Source organism: Corapipo altera, unplaced genomic scaffold (assembly GCF_003945725.1).
Source record: "Corapipo altera isolate COAL_440 unplaced genomic scaffold, ASM394572v1 48b, whole genome shotgun sequence".
Classification (NCBI taxonomy): domain Eukaryota; kingdom Metazoa; phylum Chordata; class Aves; order Passeriformes; family Pipridae; genus Corapipo; species Corapipo altera.
Genome location: NW_020884884.1, coordinates 15,386,199 through 15,398,633, shown reverse-complemented (window position 1 = coordinate 15,398,633; position 12,435 = coordinate 15,386,199). Strand labels below are relative to the sequence as shown.

At 35.7% G+C, this 12,435-nt stretch overlaps 1 protein-coding gene across 8 annotated transcripts in view; it reads left to right on the top strand.

Moving 5' to 3' along the window:
- BIRC6 (baculoviral IAP repeat containing 6) overlaps positions 1-12,435 on the top strand; it is a 172,705-nt gene that overhangs the window by 61,047 nt on the left and 99,223 nt on the right. For 5 of the 8 annotated variants that reach the window (XM_027641285.1, XM_027641289.1, XM_027641288.1 and 2 more), the window contains exons 28-38: positions 16-224; positions 524-870; positions 1,926-2,145; positions 3,067-3,200; positions 5,657-5,794; positions 6,536-6,678; positions 7,091-7,222; positions 9,123-9,338; positions 9,685-9,868; positions 10,274-10,429; positions 10,754-10,887. In XM_027641285.1, coding sequence (XP_027497086.1) covers positions 16-224; positions 524-870; positions 1,926-2,145; positions 3,067-3,200; positions 5,657-5,794; positions 6,536-6,678; positions 7,091-7,222; positions 9,123-9,338; positions 9,685-9,868; positions 10,274-10,429; positions 10,754-10,887 — 2,013 coding nt within the window. The remainder of the gene's footprint in view (positions 1-15; positions 225-523; positions 871-1,925; positions 2,146-3,066; positions 3,201-5,656; positions 5,795-6,535; positions 6,679-7,090; positions 7,223-9,122; positions 9,339-9,684; positions 9,869-10,273; positions 10,430-10,753; positions 10,888-12,435) is intronic. The other 3 variants (XM_027641287.1, XM_027641286.1, XM_027641290.1) reach the window with 2 other exon arrangements.

Here is a 12,435-nt window from a genome sequence, read left to right as displayed (position 1 = left end):
TGCATTCTCTTTCAGATCACTGTTATTGGTCGATACGGCAGCACAAATGCCAGAGCAAAAATCCCATTAGGATTTTACTATGGCCATACCTATATATTACCCTTTGAAAATGAGCTGAAACTAATGCACGATCCCCTCAGAGGAGAAGGTGAAGCTGCAAATCAGCCTGACATTGACCAACATTTGGCAATGATGGTTGCATTGCAAGAAGACATACAGTGCAGGTTAGAAGAAAAAAATGTGTATTTACTAGTTATTTTGATGTAAAACACTGGGATATAATAATGTTACAGATCTTTTTTCTTCCCATTATATTCTTCAGACCAAAGAAAACTCTGCCTATGTCCTAGGGTTGCTGCAGCGAATATCTTTGTAGCAGTAACAAAGACTACACTGTATGTTTTTTCTGTTTTAACAGTGTATTCAAAATGGACCAGAAACTGTCTTCTGGCAGGGTGACTGTCAAATATATTGCTGTTTGCTAATGTGTATTGAATTGTGTTCTTCGAATATTTCCCTTTAGGTACAATTTGGCCTGTCATCGGTTAGAAATTCTTCTGCAGAGTATTGACCTGCCACCACTCAATAGTGCTAACAATGCCCAGTACTTTTTGAGAAAGCCAGACAAGGCTGTAGAAGAAGATAGCAGAGTATTTTCTGCTTACCAGGATTGCATTCAGCTACAGCTTCAACTCAACTTGGCTCACCATGCTGTTCAGAGGCTCAAAGTAGCTTTAGGTGCAAGCAGGAAAACTCTCAAGGAGCAATCTGATCCAAAAGAGTTGATTCAGATGTCATCCACAGAACAGTTACGCACCATCATTAGATACTTACTGGATACTTTGCTTAGTTTGCTTCATTCTTCCAATGGTTAGTATATTTTTGAGGTTTTATTTTTTGTCACATTTTAGAAACAATTTACAAGTATTTCTATTTCTTGAGCTATACTTTCTTACTGTGAATCTTTTAAACTATATTTAGATGTAGAATCATAGAAATGTATAATCATGTTTGAGTTGGAAGGGATGTTAAAGACCATCTAGCTCCAACACCCTGTGATGGGCAGGGATATCTACTAGGCAGGTTGCTCAAAGCTACATCTACTATGATTTTAGTAGCTAGTAACATAAGTGTACAGTTTCATCAGTGGCACTAAGCTGACTTAACCACTTCCTGAAAAATATAGGAGAAGGTGTCAAGGTCCTTCTCCCTTTTCTGTAGTCCTGGCTGCATATTCCTTTGTTCAGATAGTCACATGATCTTTCTGTGGGCTGATTCAGTTTGCTGAAGTAATAAAAAACTGCTCAGGCAGAATACTCATGTTGTTTTCATAAGTAGAATCACCTTGTGGAAGGATCTGTAAGCATTGAAGCATTTGCAGCACTGGAGATTGATTAGACAGTTTGAAGTGGGCAGGGGAAGCAGAAATTGCCTCGAGGAAGATGGTGGGGGGGAATTCATAAAACCAGTATCTCTACTCAGTTCATGATTTTTTAATATCCAGTAAAGATTTTTATTTCCTAAGCTTGTCGTTGAAAGAATTCTTGGAGAATTGAAATTGAAAAGTCTTAGTAGGAGTAGTGGGGTTTTTGTTTTGATTTAGTTTTCTTTTTGCTTTTTTTACTGTCTTGTAATTTTCTGTACAATTTTTACTGTCTTGTAATTAAGTTTGTTCTTAAGTGTGGTGATGGTTTGGTTTTTACTTTGTGTAGACTCGGGGTGGAGGGTATTTCCACTGACATGGAATTGATTTGATTTTGACCAAATGACCTGGTCTTTGAGTTACCATCTCCCCATGTATTCCCTCCTTTCCTCCTGTGCCATGTAGTCAAATCCTAGTCATTTAAAAAACTTACTGCAAACTTTTTGTTGCTAAGTTTTCAAATCATTGTCTTTTTAAACATAGTTGTTCTTTTTTTTTAAAGGACACTCGGTTCCTGTGGTTCTGCAAAGTACTTTTCATGCTCAAGCTTGTGAAGAGTTATTTAAACACCTGTGTATTAGTGGAACCCCAAAGATACGATTGCATACTGGCCTTCTGCTTGTTCAGCTCTGTGGAGGAGAAAGGTGGTGGGGTCAGTTTCTCTCAAACGTACTGCAGGAATTATACAATTCAGAACAACTTCTCATTTTCCCACAGGACAGGTAAGATATAAGTGTATATTGATAAGTTACCTGTGGATCACTGAAGTAATTTTGTTGTTCATAACTTAACATTGGAATTGACGAAATGTGACTGAAGGATACTTATGCATCATTCTCATTGGTTTAAGAAATAGACCCAAAAAAGTACTACAAATGATAAATGTCTGATTGCAGTTATTTATTTCACCTATTTGGTGCTTGCACTACAATAAGTTCCTGGTTTTCCTTACTTGGAGATCTCTGCATACTAGCAGGATTGCTCCCAAGTGTCAAAACTGGCATTCTCCTTTATCAAGCTTAAATGTACCCTCATCATAGAGCTACTCTTCTACTGCATTTGGAAGTAGGATTGAGACTGGAAGGCACACTGTTAGCATTTAATGCAAAAGATTACACTGAGATAAGAGAAGTATGTGTAGAGTTGAGCACCAAATGTTAGATGTATTGGTTATTTCAGGTTACTGATTGAGGTCTTTGATATTTTAAACATTAGCATTTTGTTTTAATCAGACATAGCTGCTGTTCAGTGGCTTTCTGCCTTTGGACAGCAACATTTATATTTTCATATTTTTTTTAAATTAATTAATTCAAGGATATAAGAATACATGGATTTAATTATCTGTCCCAGCTATTCAGTAATATGTAATAGCAAATGAAATGGATGAGATCTTGTTTTGGGTGTGGAAGGCTCTGCTGGCCTCTTGAGGGTGAAAGAGAAAGTGTTCACCCTAAAATGCTGCATTAACCTTAAAAAAATAGGACGTGAAATCCAGTTCACTTGCTGGGCCTCAGTACTGCTTTTTGTAGCAATCTGTGTCTCAGATGAAAGCCTAGGACAATATTGTTCTGTAAGGGATGTTTCAGAATATTATTGAATCTGGAAAAGAGATAAAATCTTAAATATGTAAATTTTATTTTTAGGGTCTTCATGTTGCTTTCTTGCATTGGCCAAAGATCGCTTAGCAACAGTGGTGTTTTAGAAAGTTTGCTTAATCTCCTGGATAACCTGCTGTCACCACTGCAACCTCATTTACCTGTGCACAGAAGAACTGAAGGTAGCCCTCTAATTTGGGAAACTATTTTCATATTAATTCTAAGCTAGAAAATTGAGAGACTAACTCACAGTTTTTGGTGTAATAAAAGAAGAAATTACTTGTTTACTTATATTTCCAAAACACACTTGTCTTTTAAAATGTGGTGAATCTTCTTGTTCTTTAGGTGGTCAAAGAGATTCCTCCCCCATCCCATTTAAATCTGAGCAAAATCTATTTGATCGATTTTAGTTCAGTTAGGAAGCTTTGACAGAGTGTGGGGAGCATCCAATGTGTAGACAGCTCTAGTGACTTTGGAATTTAACATTTTGGAAAGAAATACCCCTTTTTGCTCATGAGATTCTTTCTAAGTTTAAAGCTTTTGAGGTGAAACACAGATATGAAGACAACTTTGTTAGGTGTATCTATATGGTTTCTGCAAGCTACATGGAGTTTGGGGTTTTTTGGTGATTATGAGGAATTTACATTTTTTTGACCCCAGAAAATTACTGAAATTATAGTCTTTGAACTCGATTTTCTTTGGGTGTTTTCTTAACCACCCCGAGGTTGAATCAAAGTCTTACTTTGAAAACATCACACTGTAGGCTACTTCATTTGTTATGTATATGTAGCGGAGCCTCACAGAAGATACATTGTTTAAAATTCTTAGTATTGTGAAGTCTGTAGATACCAGCTGAGACTCTGTCCTTACTTTTACTTTGTCTCCTGATGTAAACAAACATACAGCTGGTGTCAGAAGCTGTCCTATTGCTTTCCATTGGTCTACCATGTGCTTTCTCTATCATGGCCATATCCTGCTGTAGTCTCTAACTAGTTTGAGGCAAACCCAAGCTTACATCTCCTCTACCTCTGTTTGCACTCTCCCCACAGCTTCCAATTCCTTTCATAGCTCTTGCCTTACTAGTTGTCCTCATGGAGGACTTTAGGAAGCAGAGGTAACTGATACTTCAGAGCTTTGTTTGCTGGTCTTCCAGCTTCCTTCCTCCTGGACAGTACAGGTGAGTACTAGGGCAATATTATGTGTGGTGGAAGCATCAGGTATGGCAGAAGAAATTCCTGTTTGAGAACTATCACACATAACTAAGGGTCAGAGGGTGAAAACTTGTCGGGGAAAAAGTCAAAAAACAAAGGACAATCAGAGCGAGAGGTGAGTGTTGTGGGTGGAGAGAAGTTGAAAAGTTTGAGAGACACTTGGAGGGAGAGAAGTTGAGAATTTTTTTTTTTGGTGAGATATGAAAAGAAATACTCTTGTTTAAAGTCAAGTATGAAAAGGTATGTATTTCACTCTGCAACAGGCTCCTTTCTTTTTATTCTACCAACTAGAAAGGTGTGTAGTGGTCACCACTGCTACTCATTTCTGTTCTTGCAATTTAGACCTGTTCCTGTTCACGTCCTGTTATGGACCTACCTGTGCGGGTTCTTCTTCTGCCTGCTTGGGGTGGGCTGTTTTCTGTCAGTGTGGTCAGGAAACTGGAATTAACAGGTCGGGCTGCATCCTGTTGCTTGGATGCCAGCTACATGTGATTTTGGACAAGTCGTTTCTGTGCCTTAGTTTTCTTGTTCGATCTGGACTTAATAATAGTTTGAGTTAATTAAACTTTTTTGAAGTCAGTGCATGAAAAGCACAGTGTAGTTAAATGTGGCTCAGCACGCTGCGCAGATATGAAAATGTGCGTTAAACCTCTAGTGCTGGTGTCTTTGCTGTATTGACATTATGTAGAAGTATGCCATTTGCATAATGACTGTCATTAAGTGGTCATTATTTGTAGGTTTCTGGTCTTTGTTGAACACTCATGAGTTCACTTTAGAACTGTTCATTTAGACTTTTCCACGCTCACAAAGATTTTTCTTGAATGATGTGCAAGATCTGGTTTTTTCCTTTCTGCCCGTACAAAAACACGGCATTTGAAGTGTGGGACTGGAGTAGGCAATAGCCAGTCATTGATGCCATCAGCATGGTTAATCTAGTCTGAACTCAGTCTTGGCTTTCCTGCCTCTTATTCGAATGGCTACATGGAAATACACTAATAAAGAAATAAAACTTAAGGTATTTGTGTGCACGGTTGTAACTGTCTTGTTGAAGCCCTGGTTGATGGAGGAATTTCACACTATGGAATTTGAGACATCTGGTTTATGTGCTTTAATGCAAATAGCTGTCATTGTGCATTTTGTATTTAGGAAATTTAGACATATAATTTTTGACTTTTTTGAAAAAATGCTCCTCAATTTTTAGCTTGAATAGTAGAGATGAGGCTTTTGACTTCTGACTTCATCAAACTAAGAGAACATTTTGTTTTGCATCTAAGTTTTACACTGAATGTTTGGTTTCTCCCCTCATTTTTGAGTTCTCAGATTCTTATCCTCTTTTTAAAAAAAAAAAGCTGGGAGTGGCCTAGTAAAGTATGTGTGAAGTTTATTATGGTTTCAAATTAAGGCTCTCAAATCTGTTTATTTTGAAGGAGTTTTAGACATTCCCATGATCAGTTGGGTTGTAATGCTGGTGTCCAGACTACTGGATTATGTAGCTACTGTTGAAGATGAAGCAGCCACGGCCAAGAAACCTCTGAATGGAAAAGAGAGAGAACGATTTTTGACAGGTATATCATACTTATTATCAAAACTTGCTTCTATGAGTATTGCTTTAGGAACTGTTCAAATACTAAAAATGTATTTTCAATTCACTTGAAAATGAGATTTTAAAAATGGATTTTATGATAATTTTATTTGCACTCTTGTCTGCTTCTTTGCATTCCCTTCTCATTAGAAATACAATTTCTTTCATTTTTTTAAAGGGAAAAAAAAGCAGGATAGATTTTTAGATTGTAAAATGTCTGTATATTGTCCTGTGGCTGTGGACTATACAACTGAGAGTACACCATGTTGAGACACTTTGTAGTGTTAGAAAGAGCAACAGTATGACTTCATACTGTTTTGGTATTTGTATCCAGTATTTTTAAATGCATTTTTTGTTTAGTTTGTTGTTGTTATTGTGCTGATTAGGTGTGGTTTTCTTTGAACATCTTTTCTAAAAATAAAAACATAAAGTTTGTATGTTATGAAGCTGTTCAGATATTTTTATTTAGGACAGTCTTACTAACCTCCATATGTGTTTTAAGAATAATGAAATCAACATGGTACCACTGCATTTTAAAATCACACAGAAATATTACTGTCAGGGGTGATAGTTGCATAACACTAAGAGAGTTAGATTTTGCTTGTTTTGCTAGTATTTGGTTTATTGAGATGAGTCTTTGCTGAAACACAAAGACTTATTTCTGGAGTTAAGTGAGATTTAATAAAATGGATTAATATATCCTTTTTTTTTCTATTTGCATTAGGAAACCAGTGGAGTTTTATAAACAATAGCCTTCACACTCAGAGTCTGAGCAGATCTACTAAAGGCAACAGTAGCCTAGATAGACTGTATTCCCGAAAGATCAGAAAACAACTTGTGCATCATAAACAGGTGACTTCCAGCACGGTAGTGGCTATTTTCACATAAATATATATTATTTACAGGATTTGTCATTTCTAGAATGAACAACTTTGGCCTTGGGACTCATTCAGCCTTGCTTTTGCGTTGGTCTGGTTCTGTAGCTAAAGGCTGCCTAACTTCTTTGACATTTGTCTTAAACCATGGGGCATGGGATCTACTGGAAGAACAAATGTTGAAGTGTACTGTTGCACTCTGTGGCTCATATTAGACAATAAATATAATGTACTTTCTAAATATGAGTACACCTGAGTGCAAGTACCTAAGCTGTGATTTAAAAGTATTTTAAAAACTCAAGTTACAATTCAAACTGAAGATTGCTGTCATATGAACATATACTGATCCTTTTAACATCTTATTGCTTAAATTTTCATTTATTCCTATTAACATTTTCTTTTAGCAACTTAACTTATTAAAAGCAAAACAGAAGGCTTTGGTGGAACAGATGGAAAAAGAGAAAATACAAAGCAACAAAGGATCATCATACAAACTTTTAGTAGAACAGGCAAAACTAAAGCAGGCTACTTCAAAGGTATGATTGTAACTGACTTCTTGTCCTTTGTGTGAAAAGACCTGTTCCTGCAAAGTCATTTTTGTCCTACTTTGACCTTACTATAAAAAAGTTGTTTCATCATGGCTGCTATCAGGTGTATTCTAATACTGAAAACAGCAGCCATCTGGAAATTTACCGCTGTGTGAAAAATAGTTTATCCTTCTGCAGGGGTTTTTTAGGTAGTCGTGGCCAAAATCACTAATAAACTTGTAGCTTTAGGAATGCCAGTCATGTCATTAAACTTTGGATGACATGCACCAATGAAAACGTAAAATAATACTTTATATGGCTAGCTTTTATGCTTGATGCTCTTCTGGATGCTTTTCTGGTTGAGTAATGAGAAAATAATCATGCCTATGTCTCCCCAAACTAATAAATATTACTTTTGAGAATGTTTTTTTAAACTTTCTCATAAGCTTCGTAGCTTCCTAAAAGTACTTGCTGCTTAAGTTATGGCATCTTGCAGTAAGCCCCAGATACTGAGTGTGGTTGTGGTAGTTAAAGAATTATGAGATGAGATGCTGAAATTTCGGGATTTCTGGAGATGACAACATGGACTTTGCAAGGAACACAAAAAATGTATAAATCTTTCTAACTACCAAACTGAGATATCTCTTTAAATATTTACTCACTAGTTTCAGTAGTACTCATGTCTGTTAGGATGACTCAAAGTAGGTCTATGGAAAGAGATTATAGAGTGTTGGACCTTACAGGCAATCTAAAGGGAAATCTTGCAACAGTTTCCAGTAAAGATGGGGAAAAAAAATAAACAGTAGCACAAAAATAAAACCCTAAGTTTTCACTAACCATGCTTGTCATGAGCTGTTCTTTCCTGCACTGTCTTCTGCTTTATTCCAGCAGGTTATATCCACTGGTGGCCCCCTTGAGACATCTTTAGATGAGCCACTGGCTGAACTATACTGTCCAGCTATTTAAATTTCACTTTATAGCAGCTATGTTGCATCAAAAAACCATATGGAACTAAAGAACTTTCCCCTTGCCGTTTCTTAACTTCTAGTTATGGTATTACCGTATACTTGATAGCTGCCTTTCATGCAGGTTTTGCTCTTTCACCTACTAATCACTTTCAGTTATGACAAGCTGTGAGTAATTTAAAACATGTACTGTATTTAGGAGAAAGCTGAAACCTTTGTGTTAGTAAATAGCTCTTTCTTCGGTCTACTTCAGTAGCTCCTTCTCAAGCGAGATTGTAAGAGGCATTTGTGTCATCTAATGGCTGCTAGTGCAGCTGATACCATGAGCTGAGCTGCTAAATGTATGCCCTTGGTGCATGAGAGGATAAATAAAAGCACCTTCTTTTCTCCCTTAAATTTGTAGACCCTCTGTCAAAAGGTTGTAGTTTAGAACCCTGATCCACTATCAAACTAGTTCAATTTATGGTGGCTAATGCACATTTTGTACCATGGAAGTATTAAGAATTTTAGAAATTACTGATGATTTATCTAATGTGAAGAACTGAGAAGGCAGTGTTCTTGTAAGAGTGCATTTCCATATTAGCTATCTTTATATGCAGTTTGCTTCATGGTAACCATAGCTTTACGTACAGGTGTGGAAATATGAAAAAAACTTCTAAAATACATATTTGCAATATGTTTTACGGCAAACATAAAGGCTTAATTGGCACTTCTACACAACTGGATTTGGTTTTGAGTTTGTCACCTGAGATACCATGCTGCCAAAGCAAATTGCTGCCAATAACGCCTGAATTCCATTCCAGATTCTCGAATATTTTTAGATTTTCTTGTATTTTCTTAAGAAGACTTACAGTTACTGTTATTGCTGCATCACTGCTTCACTGGGAAAAGATTTAGAGGTTAGTTTTAAAATGTAACTATTCTTTCCAATTTAATTTCTGCAGCACTTCAAGGACTTAATACGCTTGCGTAGAACTGCAGAATGGCCTCGTTCTTCTTTAGATACAGAAGTATCAACAACAAAGGAAACTCCAGAAATTGAACCACTTCCGTTTACACTGGCCCATGAACGCTGTATTTCTGTAGTGCAAAAGCTGGCGCTCTTTCTCTTGTCCATGGACTTTACTTGTCATGCAGATTTACTTCTTTTTGTTTGTAAGGTAAACAGAACTCCATAGTGACCACATTAAGTTAACTTTCTATTACTGCTTTTTGCTTGCTTGATGGTAAAAATTAGCTGCAGCATTAAAATTTGAAGTAATTTCTGGTGAGGAAGTTTTTCTGATCTGTCACTTTTTGTGTAACTTAGAATATGAAGGCTTCAAAATTGCCTGGAAAAATTAACTTTAAAAAAATATGTTCATGTAATTACACTTACAAAATTCTAAAATTTGAGCTGGTAAAAATACCTAATTTACTTGTAAACAAAATCTGATAATCATAGAAATTAAAGCTGGTTTATACTTCATAGGATTAAATATGAATAGGCATATGTATTTTTTATAGGTTCTTGCTAGAATTGCAAATGCTACAAGACCAACAATTCATTTATGTGAGATTGTAAATGAGACTCAATTGGAACGATTATTGCTGCTTCTTGTTGGAACTGACTTTAACAGAGGAGACATCTCCTGGGGAGGAGCATGGGCTCAGTATTCTCTGACTTGTATGCTACAGGATATTCTAGCAGGTTTGTTTTAAGTTCATATTTTTCAGAATGTACGTTGCACTTGACTTTTTTTTCCTTTAATGTTTTAGGAGGGTTTTTTTATTACTATATTAGAATCTGCTGACACAATTAAGACTATTAAAAAAAACCACAAGCAAATCATAAAATTTAGTTTAGTGTGTAAAAATGTAGTTTAAAATTGCAATTACAGTCAATCTGGAATCAGTGACTTGTGCATTGAAAAGGACAGATTTATATGAGCCTGATTATTTGAAAATTATTCAGAACTTCTCCCCTTGAAGAAGTAGCCCCTAGAGAATTTAGAGTTAGATGAATTAAAACAGACAGTTGGCCTAGACACAGGAATGTGAAGTTGTAACTGGAATAAAGCTTGAAATGAAGTTGTCTGCTTAATTTAATACATAGGAGAGTTGTTGGCACCTATAGCAGCTGAAGCTATGGAAGAAAGTGCTTTGGGAGAAGATGCTGGTGCTTCGGCTGGGGATTCTGATGACTCTCTCCAGCAGTCCACAGTTCAGTTAGTGGAGACAATAGATGAGCCCTTGACACATGACATCACAGGTAAATTATTCCATAATCTCGTTATATATATGTCTATTGAAAAGAGTAAAAAAACTTTTACTCATCTATCGAGGTGCCAATCAATGATTTTTTGGTGGTAGGATACTTAGTTTCTTGTGATATAGGCAGATTATGAACAATTTTGTGATAACTAAAAAATGGTTATTTTTGCCATTATTTTTAAAAGGCAACTTGATTGCATTTATTAACTTTTTCCACTCAGTTGTAATATTAAAAGCCTTAAAATTACCCATTAAGTGTATGGTACATCTATGTTTTATCATTTTTACTTGGTAGTGTTAATACTCTTTTAATCAATCAAAGGTGCTCCACCACTGTCATCTTTGGAAAAAGATAAGGACATTGATCTTGAATTACTGCAAGACCTGATGGAAGTCGATATTGATCCTTTGGATATTGATTTGGAAAAAGATCCCCTTGCAGCCAAAGTCTTCAAGGTATATCATACCTGACTTTTCAAGATAACCTTTACATGTGAAATATGAACATCCTTTCTCTCTTATACTGCTTCAGTAGTGGTATTTGATGTCCTAGATATTTATAAATGTTTAATGCAGAATGACAGGAAAGAATGTAGAGATTGTTCAGTCTCAGTTGACGGCAAAATATCTTCCTTTTGGATGAAGATTCCTATATAAAGAAGAGGTTCTGAATTTATTCATACTTCAGCACATGTTAAAGACAACAGAAGCATAACATAAAGGAAAAATAAGATCTAGTCTTGTCCTTTCTTATTAAGAATAGGGTACCATTTGCTGCTGCAAATAATCTTAAAAGTTTATACTATTAGTATTGTGTTTAAAATAAGGGAAGTCAGCAGTGACCAGTGCTCAGACTGGCTTCAAACTACAAAGAGAAGCAAGTAACCCAAACTTATTTCACTGTGGAACAAGAAAATAACTAAATGCTTTCATACTTAAAAGGAGGGCTAACCATATCAGAGGTAGTACAATAACATTTAGATATAATAGTATATATATTATCAATATGTGTTAAAAACCAAAAATATTTTGGCTGTAAAGAAACACAACTGTTCATAATGAAATGTCAAGTCTCTTTTGTTTGTAAGGATGACATTTGGAGTTCTTGCACACCTCTCAGTATTGACTTAAACTGTTCGTCTCATTCGAATTAACCTGAATTACCTGTCTCACCACTTGCTCAGAAAACACTAAATTTGTTTTCTGTATTTCCTCAAGTGTCCTTCTGCCAATTATCTATCCTGTAAAGATTTTTTTCTTTAAATCTCACCCTACCACCAAAAATTACACTTACTGCTTAATTTTCTGTTTCTGATGTTTCCTGCCTTCTTTATTCTACTGTGATTTCATGTGGCAGTACTCCTTACTCCACTTCATCTACAGATACCTTCATAATCTTATTACCTGATTTGTTGTCCTCTAACAAACAGCATAAAAACACTTCTTCATCCTTTATATTTTCTTCTGTATCTGTAAAATGAGAGTTGGTATTGGGTGTCACCATAAAAAAGATTGGCATACACAAATTACCTTCATGCAGTGTTACATTGCTTTTTTTTCTTGTGATGCATATGCTTTCTTAGTGTCTTAAATTATGACACAAGTAGAGATTATTCAATTCTTTTTTTTGCAGAACCAGTACAAATAGTCCCTGAGCCTCACTGAGGCTTCAAGGTACTTAATGAGTACAGTTAGTAGTGTAGTATTCTGTCTTGATAAATAACTCCTCAAAATATTTGTGTGATACTCTACTTCCAAATTTACAATACGGTACAAACATGCGAATAAAAACCAACGATAACCTTTTTGAAATTGGCTTCTTGAGTCTCTGAGGCAGCTAACTACATGCTGGATTTTGACAATCACTAAGGATTCAGTCTTATACTGCAGTAAGAATTGAAACAAAATTTTCTAAAGCTATTGGATCCAATCTTCTGGTTTTAATTTTTTGTAACTTCAGTTTTTGGTTTTAGTCATTAAAAGCTTTTTGACATTCTAAAGAGT